Genomic DNA, 17,514 nt, shown 5'->3' on the forward strand with positions numbered 1-17,514 from the left:
AGAGGCCATGTGGCCCATGGGATGTACGTTGAACTTCTTTTGCACCGCACGCAGCCAATCGTGCAATTCGGAGGTGCGGGAGAAGATACTATTGTGTTGTGTACGTGGAGGGACGGATATGAAGCTGTCTATACCAATTGGTCTCTTCTCTAATATACTACAAACGATGGTGGCCCAAGGTCGATTCTAGGCCACGGCTATAACGTCGCCTTCGAGTGATATCCATACCTGTCAACCCCTTATCAGTGCCCTACTTTATTACAGACCAACTCAGACCTTATTGGTCACCCCGTGCCCTTATAAATCTCAACGTTCATTCAACAAAGTCCCATCAACAGGGAGAAACACAAACTGATACACTTTTTTTGATTGAAAGCTTTCGTGACTTCAGGGATTCATATTCTTGGTTAATTCGGTTAAGTCACGTAGAAGGGAAACAATAAAATAATGAAACAATAAAATTCTCACGTTTCGACTGCGACTTTTTTAAAATTTTCTTGCTGTTGTTTTCACACCTGATGATGATTGCTTGTGTTGCAGTCGAAACGTCGTGCGAATTTTAGTGTTTATTATTTTAATTATTTTATTGTTTCCCTTGTACGTGACTTTACCGAAAGAACCAAGAATATAAATACACATTTGTTTTTGCCCGTATTGAAACGGCTGTAACGCCGTATGCACCTGAAAAATAAATTTCCTTGTACAAGAATACGGGGTAAACCGTTGACAACTATGGATATGTGAATGGCGAAGTATGGTCAATCATTTATTCAAACTCTTTGGTTTTTTCGGTAAAGTCACGTAGGTGAAACAATCAATAAAATAAAGTAAATGAAAACACGACATTTCGGAGGCAACACAAGCTTCCTTCATCAAAACCAAAGAGTATGGTTAATCAATTGGCGAGGGAGGCTTAAAGTGTCAACCCCCATCCACGACTGCAAGGATACTCTTAGGTTTTTTTCGGTAGAGTCACGTAGGTAAAAACAAATAATAGAAATAGTAATATTACTACGTCTATTATTATTATTTTATTAAAAATATTAATATTATTATTTATTATAAAAATATTATATTAGTATTTATTTAAAATAAATAATAAGATAAATTATATAATTTCTATTATTTTTATTATTTATTTTTACCTACGTGACTTTACCGAAAAAACCTAAGATTACCCCCATCCACGATTTCGGCGCCATTTTTCCCGCCATTTTTCCTCTCCACCGAGTGACGCACGAATCGAATCGAACAACATCGATTAATGCGCTCGCGATTAATCGAATCGTAGTATCGTGCAATGGTTCTTGTTGACGATTCGTGCTCTGAAGTCACAAGGGTGGCAACTTTAATTCGTGACGATGATTTAATCGAAATGTCGCGAGGCGGGTAATCGCTGTAGGTTCTTGCACGTTGCGGTTGGGACTTGGGAGTTCATGCGTGAAGGGGTTCAGGTGCAAGGGGGTTACTTTGTGAGGTGTTCATGTGTAAGGGGGTTGTGGTGTGAGGTAAATCAGCTGTGGATGAGTTCAAGTTCGTCGGAGTTCGGGTGGATGATCATTGAGGTAAATCAGTTCAGGTGTTGATCGTGAGTGAGATAAGGTGCGTGGGAGTTAAGGTGTGAAGAAGTTCACGTGTCAGGGGGTTCAGGTAAGATAGAGTTCCGGTGCAAGAGAGTTCAGGTGAGAGGGAGTTAACGTGTCAGGGGGTTCAGGTCCGAGAGAGTTCAGGTGTGAGGGAGTTCACGTGTCAGGGGGTTCAGGTGAGGGGGGGTTCAGGTGAGAGAGAGTTCAGGTGTGAGGGACTTAACGTGTCAGGGAGTTGAGGTACGACATGGTGCAGCTGCGAGAGAGTTCACGTGTGATGTCAATGTCGTGAGCGAGTTCAAGGTCATCGTTGACTCTGGGTGACCTTGGGAGTGTGCAGTGAGCCAGCCATGTTCCCGCACCCCGGCTCCAGGCAGCTTCTCCCAGTCGACGAGGAGCCGCGTGGTTCGGCCAATGACCCCGACCTCGACCCCGACCGCCTCGGCCGGAGATTCCTCAGCCGCTTTGCCAAGATGACCGGGTCAAGAGGGCAGCAATTGGCGGTGAGGGGAGCGTGCAGAGGTCGAGGGTCAGTGTGGAGGTGAAGGAGGTCAGCGTGGGCGAATTTGGGGTCAGTGGAAGTCGCTGTGGAACAGGGGGTCAAGCGAAGAGTCGGGTCAGCGCGTAACAGAATCTGAATATTTCGTATCGTGTCAACCCATAGGGTTTATTCCGTATTATTGTGCAGGGAAATTGAGTTTTCAGGTCCATGCAGCGTGACAGCCGTTTTAATAGGGACAAAACATTGTGTTTTGTGTCTAGTTGTTTGTGTTTCTCCTTTGTGATGCCACTTTGTAGGATGAACGTTGAGATTTATAAGGGCACGGGGGGTGACCATTGAGGTCTGAATTGGTCTGTAATAAGGTGGGCACTGATAAGGGGTTAACAGGTATGATATTTATACTGGAGGAATCCGATGAGCTATTAAGCTCTTTTTTCCACATATGTCCAGTAAGAGGCGGGCCAGAAGGTTACGGGAGGTCAGTGTGGGGAATTGGGATCAGTGAACGATCACCACTGCTGCTGTTCCTAACCTCATACAGGACGAGCTGGGAGACCTGGAGCTACTGCTGAGGAGGGGAGCTGACGTCAACTACATCGACAGACACGGGCAGACCGCCCTGCACGAGGTGAGAGCACAAACACAAAGATCCCCCGTATAGCCTGATCAGACTGTTGGGGAAAGTGCTGTAAGCGAGCACCTATGTAGGCCGGCACGGCACACGAGGGGGTGCACATACACACAACAACAACAACAACCGCCATTCGCCACTAAGTGGCGGTGACGTCACCACGACGCTTGTGCCAGGCCATGTGCACCATGAGGCCACATGAAGTGTCGAACGCCCGCTGGCAGGAGGTCACAGGGCAGACCCAGGTGCCACGGGTCGACTGACTGAGATGACCGAGATGAATGGCTGATGCACCACCCGTGCCCCCTACTGTGCCAACTTTTACAACACACACACACTCACCCACCATCATCACAACAATATCACGACGTTAAAGCACACACACACTCAGCCGCAACCATCATCATCACGGCGTGAACTTTCTGAAAATGTCACTCATATTAGACAGAAAGGAGAGTGCAGCCTGGAAACACACAAGACTGTAATCGTAAGACGAGTCTTTTCTCTGTCGCGCCTTGCATGTCACATAAATTGGTGGTCGTGTGACCCGATGGGGGTCATAATTTTACCACAGTTCTATGAGCAGTATACTGCACTGAGTGGTGTGCCGCACTGAGAGTGGGGTGTTGCATACACACGAGTGGTCACGCTGCATGAGTGGTGTGCTGCACTGTGAGCGGTGTGCTACACTGAGTGGTGGTGTGTGCCGCACACGCACATGTGTTCAGGCCGCGGGGATGTGCAGCGTGGACGTGGTGCGGTTCCTGGTGGAGCGGGGAGCCCACGTGAATCGTGTTGACCACCACGGGTGCCGCCCACTGCACGTGGCTGCCGCCGCGGATCAGGCGGACATTGTTAACTTTCTCATGGACGCGGCCGGTAGCGTTGTGCAACTCACACGCCAGTGACGATTCTATGGGAGTCCCTGGGGGGCTGTACCCCTATAAAGAACAGTAATGCCCCCACCCCCCACCCAACTATGTACCGCACATTCAGAGCCAGCTCGTCAGAGTGGCTGAGCAGGCACTTGAGGTGAAGGTAAAGAGGTTATCACGGCTGTTGCCGTTGATGCCACCCGCGCTTCTTAATCCCTTATGCCAGATCTCACAGCTGCTGCTGACCGTCAAGATCTCCTCTTAACGTCTCATCCTTCGGAGGGAGTTTTCAATCCCACCCAATAATATTGCCCCTAAATGCGTCCGATCTTCCCAGATCTTGGTTAATCCTGGTTAGAAGTTGGTGACCACAGTGGCTTCCCAGCAGATAATATGTTGAGTGTTACCCCCCTAATTTTTGTGGATTTTCTCTGGGCATGCCTGATGTGGCGGTTAGTTACGGCAGTACTAAATGTGATTAGATTTGTGGTGGTGCTAGTTGTGATGAAAGGTGTTGTGCTAGGTGTGATGACAATTGTACGGTGCAAGTTGTGGTAGTTTATGATGGTTGTTGTGGTGGTGCTAGCCAAGGGGTGGTGCTAGTTGTTGGTAGTGAGCGTTGTATTATTGTTGGTTGTGCCATGTCTGTGTGCAGCGCTCGTAGAGGCGCAGAACGAGGGCGAGCTGCAGACAGCGGTGCACTACGCAGCGCGCCACGACGCGATCTCTTCCTTGCGGAGTCTGGCCGACCGTGGTGCTGACGTGCATGCGCGCGACTACCAGAACCGCACGCCGCTCCACGTGGCCATCAGCCATGGTCCGCAGATGGTTGTGGTGGTGCTAGTTTTGGTTGCGTTAGCCATGGTGGTGCTAGTTGTGGAAATGCATGTTGTCTTATCGTTCCTTATGTTATGTCTATGTGAAACACCAAATTGTGAGCATTCATCTGATAACTTTGAGGTTTCTGCGGCTGTGCACCATCGCTGGACGAGCGTCGGTGTCAGGCCACCACCATCTTCTTCAGAGGCCCTTGTTTGTCCCCAATCCCTCAGGCAGCAAGCGAGCGGTGCAGCTACTGTTTGAACTGAAGGCAGACGTCAGTGCACAAGACGACTCGGGGCAGAGCTGCCTCGTCCTGCTCATCTGCAAGATGCCCTCGCTGGTGAGGATCCTCGCACTGGGCGCCAGTGAGGCAGCGACGGTGCGAGGGGGTTAACGCTGTGGGTTGTCGGACAGGCACTGCAGGCGCTGGACCAGCTCCAGGTGGACGACAGAGCAAACTGCAGCCAGCTCTTCTACCTGCAACGGCTAGAGCCCGGCCCGACGGCAGGTGAGATGACCCTGCGATGCACGCACACGGGGCTCTACCGTGCTCATTCTCACGCTCGCTTCCTTTTCACATGGCATAAATATCCTACATTCTGACACACCGCAACCAATATATATCTTGCTATGGCTGTAACTGCCTACTCCAGTCTACAACGACCTGGAAAATATTCAATGTACACATATTCATGAGGCGAACTGATATTCTTGAACTGGGGACACAAATAATATTTGTGTTTTAGCCTACTCACTTTATGATGGAAAATGCACTCTTTAATGTCACTAAGCTGCACAAATGTCTTCTCAGTGCAACACAGTCACAAAAATACACAAGGCGTGTATTTATCAATAGGTACACGACTCAAACTTACAATTGAAATCCTGCCTGCGCTGCCCTCTGCAGGCATATACGTACAAGGCTGTGATTATTATAAGGCTGCTTATGTCATTTCAAACATTCAACAAAGAGTAGGAGTTTCGTTTTCAGGAAAGCCTTACTTTGGGTGTCTGGCCAATCCCTTGTGAGTATTTGCATTGTGTGTGGAGGGGACTCGAGTGCTTCAGGGCACCCTGTTTCCAAAGCACGCGTGTGTGCATATGTAGACACATATGCACGCACGTGTGCCATTCACCACGTTGCCTCATGTACAGCCTCGATTATCGCCGCCCGGCTAAAAAGTTATATTTTTTCGGTCGACCTGACTTTGCTCATGGTATATCCGAATCCGCAGTGTAATGAACCAAATTATGTCGGGATTGTACTGTACGGTATTCGTTTCTGGAGGAATAAATATTCCAGGGGAACGTATATTATCTGACATCAGCTCAGTGCAGTGAATCCTGCCCCACCTGGCCACCTCATTTCCGGTTTCCTCCTGCCAGATCGCACTCTTTGTGTTCTCATTTCAGACATCGATGGTGGCTCAGTGCACAGCCCGGTGAGTGATGCTGCCAATCCCGTCTGTGTGAGGCTGTGTTCAATGCTTAGGTGGGAAAATTTTCCTAACTTAGAGCTTAATAGGACTATCACATACCTTTGGCAAGCCAGATATTAATACACACACCTTGTTCACTTCTGTCACTGCAAGAGGTTCTTGTTTTAAACTTCTGTCAGAGAACCTGGGATACGTACAGGTCGTTGGGTCAGTGCAGGTTGGTGAAGTTGGGCAGCATAGATCTGGAAGCATAGAATCACGGTACAGCAATATATTTTGATGCTTTGCCTTCTACTGCCCACCACATAGCCCCGCAAACCCATATGGCTTTCTGTGCTGGTTGCCTATTCAAATGCTATCCAGGCTCAACTCTGCTTAGTTTCCCAAGATGTGAGGCCATTGGGCCTAAACCGGATTATTTGGTCATTGGTCGTGTTGTGTCGGAGTTTCTTCATCCTGTGTGTTGTGGCCGCGTGTTTGTGCAGCTGGAGTTGATGGTGGTGTACCGCTTGCACGAGCACATCTTACACCCTGTGGTGCGCCAGCTCATAGACATAAAGTGGAGCGCCTATGGGCGGTGAGTGAAAAACACTCCAGTTGAATATAGAGATACCCATAACAGAGACACGACTTGAATATACTCTACTCGAAAAGAACATCGTTGGATATATGCTTTACAACTAAGGGAGAAAGCCTCAATGTCTGTCATGGGTGAGACACGGTAACTTTTGGAAAGATGATCCGAGAAAATGATATTTCAGTATAAAGTTGTGCGTGCGGCTGTTCAGGATTTATGAAATATAGAAAACTGGCCGAATTGTTCAGAGGTTTACCCAAAACTACGAAAAAAACGGAACTTAATGGATTCGCCTTTCTGGACAAAGTGCGCACCTCCTTTCGCCGTCCACTCCCAATGATGTCATTAAGTGTGACCTCATCTCATTATGCAGCTGGATACATAATGTTATTATCGCTAATTGGATACTTCCGAGGACAGACGCATGTTGCAAGTGTCACAGAATCCATGCGCATGCATTCCTTGCAGTATTTACTGTACATTTGACAGTCACCAATGAAACAAAGGAAAATCTAAGGCACTCCTGCGGTGATTTTACAGCATAGTCAGCAAGCGGATACCTCAGAAATGATGTTGACTATGCAACTGCTGTGGGAACTGGCATAAGGAAGAAAGCAATGGTACGGTGTGATGGCATTGACAGTGATGCTCATAATGACCTCCATAACTTGGACTTCAATTTCTCACTTTGCTATCCCAAGGTGCTGCCTCTGGGGGCGGGAGGTGAGCAGGGGGTGGAGCTCTGTTGCTCACGAGTAGGAGCCCGTGCACCCAATGGTCTCCCCATATATTTGCCATTGGAGACTGGTTGCCACTGCTTGTGATGGCCACAATCTGGAGGCATCGCTGTGAAGGGCCCTCTTTGTTTTCCAGGAGGAACTCTTGGCTTCTGCTTGGCATGAACCTCTTTTTCATTGTGTCCTGGGTCGCGCTGATGGTGTCGGTGCCCTGGGAGGTGCGGCACATTTACACATTCCCAGGGGTAAGAGCTGCTGGCGCCCATCCCCTTCAGCAAGCAGAGGTGACATACATGCCATGGTTGAGGGGATTTTACACTGCCAGATATCGTGTAGACTTGAAATACTGGGCTCCGACATGTCCACTTTCTTAACAAAGCCCTGTTATTTCCATGAAGACCAAAGTTAGCCCATTTACTTCTTGTAATTGATATGCTTTTTTATGGTTACATTTAAAACGACTTATTTTACATAAACCTTCTTACGCTACTGTATTCTTTACCCTAATCTGGCTGCTAATTCAGTCCTGGAACTGCCAGCTCAGAGGCCTCTTCACCCACAGTAAGCCGTGCAGATGAGTTAGCTGCGTGAGAGCTGACACGCGGCGCCGTGACGTTTGCGCGTGCGCTAGGACGCATGGCGGGTGGTGCTGGCCATCGTGTGCCTTGCGCAGCTCTTCTACTTCATCGTGGATGAGCTGCGCGAAATCGCTCAGTCCAAGGCGGCGCTGAAGCGCTGGCGCACCCAGCAGCGCCAGCAGTTGGCGTGGGACTTCATTTACTGCCACCCTCGCTGGCCTGAGGTGAGAGGTCCGTTCTCACAAAAAATAAGCAGGCAATACATCGCCTTCACATATCTGTCAGCTGCACGCTCTTCAGAGAATGCACAATTTCAGCAGCATTGGATCAATACAAGCCATCAGTATACAGGGTGGTCCGTTTATAGATACCATAACGTATTTTTCTTTGCATTTTTAATCGAACCTGTGTCACTGGATTTGCGATACAATTTGTTAATCGGTTTGATTTGTGGTACCGCATACCCAAATGTACCATGTCACCATCCTATTTTACATCACGGGAAGCCAAGAAGAATTTTACCACGAAGACAGCACAGCGTGTTGGGAACGGGAGTAATGTAATGCGGACAACCTATGCGAGTGAACGGTCTGCGCTGGAGGCGGAGCAGCTGCGACTGGTGGCACTTGCTGATCCCGGTTCCTGGTGCTTCTGTGTGGGACGTGCACCCTCAGGAAGCCTTGCACTTGCGGGCGGAGCTGGAGGAGGTCGAAAAGAAAAGGCACTTCTACTTGCTGGACTTGTGGTAAGGTCAGCCCCAGCCAAACTCTCCCAGTAAGCCAAGGTGAAGAAGATGACCACCTGTGTCTGCACACGTCATGTGTCTGTGTGTGGTGTGTATGTATTTGGTGTTGGCGCTTTGAAAACAATGCGTGGCATTGGTGTTCCCTACCGACCCTGCACGCCTGGCCTGTAGTCAGCCTTATGGAGTCTGTGTGCTTTTGCACGTTCATGTTGATAAGTACGTGAAAAAGTTAACTCACAAGACCTGAGCTTATTCCGTGTCCTGTTAGCGAACCTTCAACACTTCACCTGGCCTAGCATCACATATACTGACACAAGCGTCATGGTGATGTTAACGCCACTTTGATGTGAATAGTGGTTGTCGTATGTGTGTGTGCGTATGTAACCTGGGTTCAAATACTCAATTAGCCCAGCTAAGTTGCTTGCTGTGACGGATACATTTTACAGGCCGTTTCAAAATGGTAGTCATGTGGTTGTGGGTCATGAAATGAAGTCGCGGACCATATCCGCCCCATGGGGCCGAGATTCCCCACGATGCGGGTAAAACTGCGTGTGTGTGCACGGCAGGAACATCCTTGACTGGCTGACATACGCCATGCTGTTGGTCGTGTTCATCACCCACCTGGCGGACGTGGTGAGGCACAGTGAAAAGGTGGCCTACGTGCACCTGCAGCTCGTGGCCATCACCGTCGTTCCTCTCTGGCTGCGCAACATGAAGCACCTTCGCACCTTCCGGTAGTCGCAGCGTTTATCGCCAACAGCATTATCGCTCTTAAATACTTCCAAGGAGAAACGCGTGTTGGAAAGCGTTGAGGGATCCATGAATACGCAAATATTGTTCTCCTTGTTACTTGTATCTTCATTGATACGGCTAGAGTCTGCCTGTATATATGTACGTTGAACTTCTATCGCGCCATACATAGCCAACCGTGCTAATCGGAGGTGCGCGGATGGACAACAAACTAAACACTGTCTTGGTGCCGTTGTTGACATGGTCAGGGTGCTGGGCACATTGATTGTGAGCCTGGGAGAGATGTCAGGCCAGGTGGTGCGGTTCGTCTTCCTCCTGGGAGAGTTCTACGTCTCCTTCTTCTTCTCCTTCTGGCTCGTGTTTGGTGGTGAGGCGTCCCACCCAACACGGCGATCCCAACACCCTCCAGCTTCCGGCCATACTGAGAGCCGCCGCACACCACGCTAACCCACCTCGAACCACGGCACGCTACATTTCACCATGTCACACCATCCTCACGCCCAGCCATGGCAAAGCACACCATACCACGTCACACCGCACTGCACCACACCATGGCACATCACTTCACACTGCTCCACAGCACATTTTATCATGCCACGCCATACCGTGCCACAGCATGCCATGTGACAACACCACACCATGCTCTGCCACACCATGCCATGTAGCGCCACACTATGCTCGTGTAGCTTGGCCCTGCATTAATGTGAGGGTGGCAGTGGTGTGGTTGGATTTCTGGCGCCATCTATATAATAGGCAGCTCATCTGTACACATACATGTTTTGATGGCGAACTTTTCCTTGACGGATGAATATATTTCAGCGAATAACACTGAAAGCTTATAATATGTAGTTTACGTGAAAAAGTCTGAATTTGTGAAAATAATTTACCTTCGGTCCTAAAGTTCACCTCAGTGGCCCAGGGGCTGCTTAGCTGCTCTACCATTTACAATAGCTTCTTGCGTGACCTGCAACTGTTTCAAAATTATACAATGGATAGGTGTGTCATTCTGGGGAGCGTGCAGTGACAGGGGGAGCCATTGAATCTCAATGGGCTTCCTCCACTAGATCGTATAAATTGGTGAGTGTTGAGGCTCGGGCGACATAATGACTGGCAAGTGTCAAGTGAGTGGGGCGGTGACATGGCCTAGCGGTAGCGCGTCCGTCACTTGTTGTAGAGGTTCACGGTTCGAATCGGACAGGCCACCCTGGTGTATTAAACCATAACGTGAGCCATTTGATTCACAGTGGATGTAAAAGACCCTCTGACGTCATTCAGAATGAGTAGGCTATTGTGTGCCGGCGTCATGGTCCAAATTTATCTGCACATTATGCAATTAGGATTAAACGTGGCAATATTTCCACCGACTGAAACTTCTGCAGACCATGTCTCTGAACATAGTGCCTCCATGATAGCCTTGCGCTAAAAGAATGGAACGATTACCAAATTACAAAAATTATTATGATGAATGTTAAAATGGGCAGGTGAGTGCAACGTGTGTCACGTCACCCCGTTCATGGAACAGGCTGCCCTCTAGTATTTGATAGGAGGTACTGTGACAGTAAATCTCTTGCCAGATTAGACGTCAAAGTTTGTTCTTGTAACATGGATGGCAACTGCTTCTGGAAGGCTGAGACACCATCACAGATGCCTTGTGAGGCAGCACTCACACATGCTGGTGCTCCATTCTCTCTCTCTCTGAACCAATCAAATCAATCACTTCCTTCATTCAGCAAACTGCTGAGAGACATTATTTTCTTATGAATGTAGCAAAACAACATTCGGCATTTAAAGTGTAATGAACATTCTGGGGCTGTAATGATTTCACTCCTCAAGGGATTCGATACATTGTCCCGGTTTAATACATTTTTTAAAATCATATTTACCCTCTCATTTGTACTGATTGTAATTTGTTCTTTCTCTATTAGACAATTGTGTTTACTCCATGAGATTGACATTAGCATATTGTGTTCATGACTCGTAAATAATCCAGGCCTTCATAGGTGCTCGATGGATCGCCCGCATCATTACATGCCTAGAACAACTTGATTGATTTCACTTCTGGACTGAGATGATCTATTTGTAACCTATTACTATATCACCCGGAATTTACTTGATCTCATCAGATGTCAGAAGCTTAGCAGGTATGAGCCTGGATAGTGCTTGGATGAGCACCCACGATGCACTCGAGGTGTCATAGGCATCTGTGGGGCTGTGCTACATTGAGGACAGCACAGAGCACTTCAACGCACCGTGCCTTCACAGCCTGCACTGACAAGCGGTCTTTTTATATATCACAGCTGCTGAGCAAAGGCCTAAAATGCCCAGCAGCCAACAACAAACATCACTTCTGAAGGTGTAATAGAACAAGCCCATTATCCATATGGGGTTGATAGAATGATTACCACTTTGTGGGGAAGTCAACAGTGGTTGTCCTATGGATATACTCATCACCACCAAATGAATTTGGAACATCCACCACTGGCTCAGGGTTGGAAACAGGAAATGAGCACCTCATTACTCATTTAAATAAATTTTAATCAAATAGGTTACACTAATCAAGGTGGAATAGTGGTGAAGTGTGGTCAAATAACCCCACAATGTGAGGAGTCTCTAACCCAGCAATGAGTGGATTGACACAAGGGCTGTTACTATTGACGCGTTGGGGATGCAGGATTTGGCTGAACGCGGACGGTGCCTCCTTCTGTATTTTCCTCTCCGTGGGGCCCAGCTCCACGCTGACACGCGTGGCTCCCTGTCGGCCCGGACAGGCTCTCAGGTGGACACGTTCAAGTCGGTGCACGAGGCGCTATACACGCTGTTCCGCCTGAACGTAATCGATGATGTGGAGTACACGACCATGCACGCGCACGACTCCGTGATGACGTACCTGCTGGCGGGCACCTTCCTCAGCCTCACTGCCATCCTCTCCATCAACATCTTCATCGCCCTCATGAGCGACATCTTCACCAGGTCTTGTGCTCACACTGGGCGGGAGTGAAGGTCCGGACAATTGTGGGGGCAGGGTTGGGCGGGGCAGTCAGGAAGGGCTGGTGTTGGAAATTTGGAGCGGGAGAATTGTTAATGAAGCCATCAGCGTAACTCGGTCGCCACTGGAAACACAGGCAGATCCGTTAATGTGTGTGTGAGTGTGTGTGCCACTGCGTGTGTGTGTGTCAGGCCACCCACCCCCTCGTGTGCCATACAGGCCTTCATAGGTGCTCGCTAAATACAGTTGCCCTAACCGTCTGTTAAAGGCTATATGGGAGATCTTTGTCTTTGTGTGTGTCAATGTGTACAAAGATCCCCCATATAGCATTTACCAGACTGTTGGGGCAACAGTCAATGGGGAATGGTTTTGTACTGTGTTTCCAACCCAGCCACCCGAGTTTGATTGACAGATGTCTGATCCGGTCCTGGGCCTCTCCTAGGTCGACTCAGACATAAATACGCACCTGGCGTGGTGTGTAAACATCAGAACTGAGGACACAAAGACCACCGGGCCTGGTTTTGGCCACACCATCCCTTGCTCCAACATTCTGAGATGCAACTTGCATGAATGATGGCGCTATATGAAGTCACTTATTATTCTGTTAAAAGCTATAGGGGAGACCGTTGTGTGTATGTGCATGGGGAGCGGTGGCACAGCACTAAGCACAGTGTACTACAAAGACTGATTTCGATTTCGATTCTTAGCAATGGTTGGTGTCAGTGGCGCGTGATGTCTGAGACCGTCTTGGACCTCCCTACATGGTGGGAGGATGTGTGTGTGTGTGTGTACAGGGTAGAAGACAGCCCATCAGTGAACGTGTATGTGCAGCGTGCCAATGTGCTGCTGCAAATTGAGGGCAACCGCTACATCCGGCGCCGGCGGGACGAATTGCGCCGCCACGTGCAGCTGCACTGTGCGCCGCTGGCGGTGTATGGTATCAGCGGCGATGGGGAGGCCGCAAGACATTGGGTTGAACCACCCGACACCACGGGCCACATTGGCGAGCTGTTCGTAAGGGTGATGGCGCTCTTGAGGACCGGCGGGCCAGGCAAGCGCAAGGATGGCAATGGCGTGAGCGAGGTGGACGAAGAGACCAGCGTGGCCGGGTGACAGCACAAGCGAGACACTCGCAGTAGCAACTAGGATTCCCAGGATAGTGCGATATATTGTACTATACGTGGTCTGCGATAAATGTATAATCTGTTTTGCTAAATATCTTTATATATTGATGATCATTGCTCAAATTTCACAAATGTATGTGAAATTTAATTATTTCACAATACTGAAAGTTATACATAAATAGCTATTGCCCATTAAATTATTTGTAAAAACTTTGCCAGAGTAATTTGTGCGTGGCGGTTATTTGACATAATTTTCCTCCGATTGCAAAGTCGCCACTATTAGAAGATCTATATCAGGCTTATATTGAGTGAAGTGCAGTTGAAGAACCTTTTAGAAGCCTTCATACTTGCAGTAAATCAAAGTACAAACACAAGACATCATCATCAAACACAATACAATTAAAATATAAAATACAATTATAAATGCATGGGAAACTGATATCGCGATAATCTTTATAGCGTGAAAATATTCATGGCAACCCTAACAACTACAACCAACACGAGCTGATTCCATTGCTGCATCTCCACGGTGGACGTCTTCTCAGCTGTATTCCCTTCTTCGGTTGCAACTCCGTTGTTGGTCTCGACCACTGGCCATCATCCCTTACAGCGACCTGTAACGCTCAAGCCCACTTACTTTTCTGAACAGTCAAACTGATGTGTTAAACCTGTGCATGTTATCTCATCCATGTGTTCCTCGTCTGTCTCTCTGTTAGTCCAAGAATGCACCTCTCCATGCTTCTTTGGAAATTATTGTATTTTCTTCAATTTACGTCGTTGATGTCCATACATCGTAGCAGGTAACACGGAGAAGACCGTGTAAAATAACACCGGAGTTCTTTGTGTCTTTGTCGCCGCGCGGGCTGTGTCAGGGAGGAGGTCCTCTCAATGCAGCAGAGCATCCGGGCACTGAGGAGGGAGCTGCAGCAGGCGACGGAGGAGCAGCAGAGCCTGCAGCAGGCCCTGCAGGATGAGCTGGAATTGATATACACCTGCCTTCAGCACCTAGGCATTACTTTTACCGGTACTAATGTAACACCTGAAAAATTTGATAATTACTTGCAAGCCTCATAGAAATATGACCTACACCTTCCGTGAAACTACTGCAGGTGGGTTTCGCCTTGTACGTATGGTGGGTTTTCTCTAGGTACTTGGGTTCTTTCCCACACAAGGTGCTCCTTAAAAATGGGCAAACATCTCAATGTGAGATCTTCTTGAAAAATTCTGAAGATACGGTGTGCGGCTTTTGTGGCTATTGTTGGAATGTGCACGGTACTGAGTGGTGGTGGCTTGTGATGTGTGAATCGTACGGCATCTGAGTTTTCTCCACTGTTATTGCGGCCACATCACACACCCAAGACGATGCCCAAATGTGCAGTACCCCTAACTGTATGTAGAGAGTGAGGTAGTACCGCTCACCGTGCAATTCACTGTGCGGCTCACAACACAGCTCACCACAGCTCACCACACAGCTCACCAAACACTTCAGCGAGCAGCTCAATGGATTGCTCACCACACAGATATATGGGACCTGGGTCTGAGTCCTGCCCTCTTTGAGTTCTGTCCTCATGTAGAAAAGCAACTTCACCTGTGGGTCAGTAATGTAGCATGAATGGCACAGGCTCTGTTACAAAGAATAAAACATGGTCCTCATTTATGCATCCTGACCCCCCCCCCCCACTGTCCTTTATAGCCTGACCCCTGAGCTCCAGCCTGTGGGCCCTGTTGCAGTTGCAATTTCTTCACATTTAGTAGATACACATGTGGGCTGGGTCGTTTTGCCTGACCTATCCAGGACCGTGTACCATCTTTGTGCCTGGTGGATGTGCCATACTTCGTTTGTCAGTGTGTTTTGTGGAAGGGGCGGCTGACTGATTTCTTTTTCAATTGCATATAAAAAAATAATATTGATCTGTTTATTGGATGGGTGACCACCATGCATAACAGCTGTTATAGGCTACTGTGGGGCTACATGCTAAGCAGCAGAGGCGAATGCAGCAAAATACTTTGACTTATTCTATAAAATAAACCTTGTTTATTAAACTTAATTACCTTAAAAACGACACCGCACATGTACTGTAACTAATCTATGACCAAATCACCTGGAATGTGCCTGATTGTCTGGTTTGCGAATTAGCCCGAGCTTGTGAGAAAATGTAAATAAAAGAAAGTGTTGTTTGCCCATGTATCTGCTCGTGACTCTGTACAATAACTTTAAGAAACATTATACATCTTCACCACAATTCTACCTATGTGAATGATATGTTTATTTTTATAGCCTAATTTACATATATTTTAATTATACAAAGATTTTGTTTAAAATATGGAGAGCCCTTTATCAATTCACTGCTGGGGTACTCTCGGACAAGTTAAGATATCACTTGCCACTGATTTTAGCCTAGGCCAAGCATCAAGCTTAGGTTGCTGAACTCATAGCGTAGTGCGCTAACCACTCTCCCCCTGTCTCTCTCACTCAGCGGGTTCACAATGGATGTGTCAGAGACACTAAGAACCTGAGTTTGACCCCGATGCACAGGTGTCTCCGTGACGGTCTTAACAAACCCTCTGAGAGAGAGTGCATACCGAAGACTTTAACCTCGTCCCTCGTACCTCACAGCTTGCCAACCCTTTCAGTGTGAATTATGAATTTTTACGTTTTTGGTGTATCCGGCCCATCCTACCCCCATTACCCGACCATATTTCACCACGCTAATCAGTGTGGGTTGCCCAGATCCAGTTTATAATCACTTGCTACTGATGTTAGCCTTGGCCGGACCTCAAACTCATGACCGCCAGGTTAATTGCACAATGTACTAACCGCTGTGCCATTACTCCACCCAATAGCACAGTGTGATAATGGCCCCTGCTGCTCACAATGTAGCCCCACAGCTGTATGACAACCTGTTGCAAATGTCATCCCGTAATTCTAAATAAATATGCATCAGTAGACGTTTCTTGTTCTTTGATAGTGTTTTTTTTATTTTTCTCTGCCAGTGATAATGCAATGGTGCTGTTGGCATTATGCCATGGCACAAAATTCCATTTGAAACTCAACGACCAGTGCATCACCACGTGTTGGAGAATGGTCCCAGAACATAACAGAACTGCTTCTAAAATCACTTCAGTAAAGGTATTCTTTATCCAAAGGTTTTCTTTGTATGTCCTCTAAAAAGTGTGAGCCATATGCGAAATCTAAATTTTAATTTTCCAAGCTGGAATTTAGCCAAATTAAATTGCAAACTACATTTTTGTGCAATCATTGGTGACTGGGCTGAGACCGTACACTTTTCACTTGAGATCCTGTATTAATCACAGCTCAGTCTATATCTATGGGTCTCTATACAAGTTTATGGACCTCTTACGTCTAAACGAGTGTGGTCTGTATGTACGTCTGTGGGTGTGTCTATGGTTGTCTGTTTATGTATTACTTTAGGTTTTTATTTGAGTCTTGGCCTGCGAATCACTGGTGATCAGGCAGAGTCCATCAATTGTCTACACTTGAGTACCTGGATTAATTAAAGCTCAGTCTGTATATCTATGGGTTTCTATGTCATTCTTAGTCTATGGATGTCTTTGTAAGTATGTGGGTGGCAATGTAAGTTTGATATTCTGAGTGTATGACTGGATGTCTATGGCTCTAATACCACAGATCTCTGTAAACGTAGGTCTGTAAGTGACTGGTGACATGGCCGAGACCACCTTGCTACAATTGAGAACGCGGTTTGATGGTCAAGTGGTGGTGCACACTCAAGCTAGAAAGCTGTGTTTGATTTTCAGCCATGGCTAACATTAGTGGTAAATTTCATGTGAGTCGATCCAATAACGGGGTGGTGCAGATTGCATTAAACTTGACACCCTATCACGTGACCTGTTTTAAATTCACAATAGGGGGCAGCACTGTACCACGCACCCTTCCAATGAGGTAAATGTTGCATAGCAGCCAAATCATATTTTGAATACATGTTTTATTTACTGTGCTTCTCAGAACTGAAATGTATCCCAATTAAGTGATAACACTGTGTAACAATTGTTTTTGTTCCTGGGTTGTAAGTGTTATTTCCTAATTGCTTATATCTCAAAAGTACAGAAAATAGCTATTATTCCCTCACAAACTTTGCTTTTGTGACCAGGACAGTGATATTTTGAAATGTACCTATTTTCA

At 47.4% G+C, this 17,514-nt stretch overlaps 1 protein-coding gene across 1 annotated transcript; it reads left to right on the forward strand.

Annotated features, from left to right (window-relative positions):
* Positions 1-1,936: 1,936 nt before the first annotated feature.
* LOC144931666 (uncharacterized) lies at positions 1,937-15,489 on the forward strand. The gene is made up of 16 exons (XM_078855793.1): positions 1,937-2,089; positions 2,630-2,716; positions 3,448-3,598; positions 4,250-4,411; positions 4,647-4,795; positions 4,831-4,924; positions 5,755-5,858; positions 6,341-6,432; positions 7,306-7,414; positions 7,801-7,971; positions 8,422-8,492; positions 9,059-9,226; positions 9,491-9,609; positions 12,011-12,212; positions 13,023-13,337; positions 14,225-15,489. Exons 1-16 carry the CDS (start codon positions 1,937-1,939, stop codon positions 14,424-14,426), a joined length of 2,349 nt encoding a protein of 782 aa, XP_078711919.1. The 3' UTR covers positions 14,427-15,489.
* The last annotated feature ends 2,025 nt before the right edge of the window (positions 15,490-17,514 follow it).

This window comes from Lampetra fluviatilis, chromosome 4, assembly GCF_964198595.1.
Source record: "Lampetra fluviatilis chromosome 4, kcLamFluv1.1, whole genome shotgun sequence".
Classification (NCBI taxonomy): Eukaryota; Metazoa; Chordata; class Hyperoartia; order Petromyzontiformes; family Petromyzontidae; genus Lampetra; species Lampetra fluviatilis.

Coding starts and splice junctions, on each gene's coding strand:
- LOC144931666 (XM_078855793.1), top strand. CDS start 1,937: ATGTTCCCGCACCCCGGCTCCAGGCAGCTTCTCCCAGTCGACGAGGAG. Junction 2,090..2,629: donor CAAGAGGGCAGCAATTGGCG/GTGAGGGGAGCG, acceptor AACCTCATACAG/GACGAGCTGGGAGACCTGGA. Junction 7,972..8,421: donor GCCACCCTCGCTGGCCTGAG/GTGAGAGGTCCG, acceptor GTGCACCCTCAG/GAAGCCTTGCACTTGCGGGC.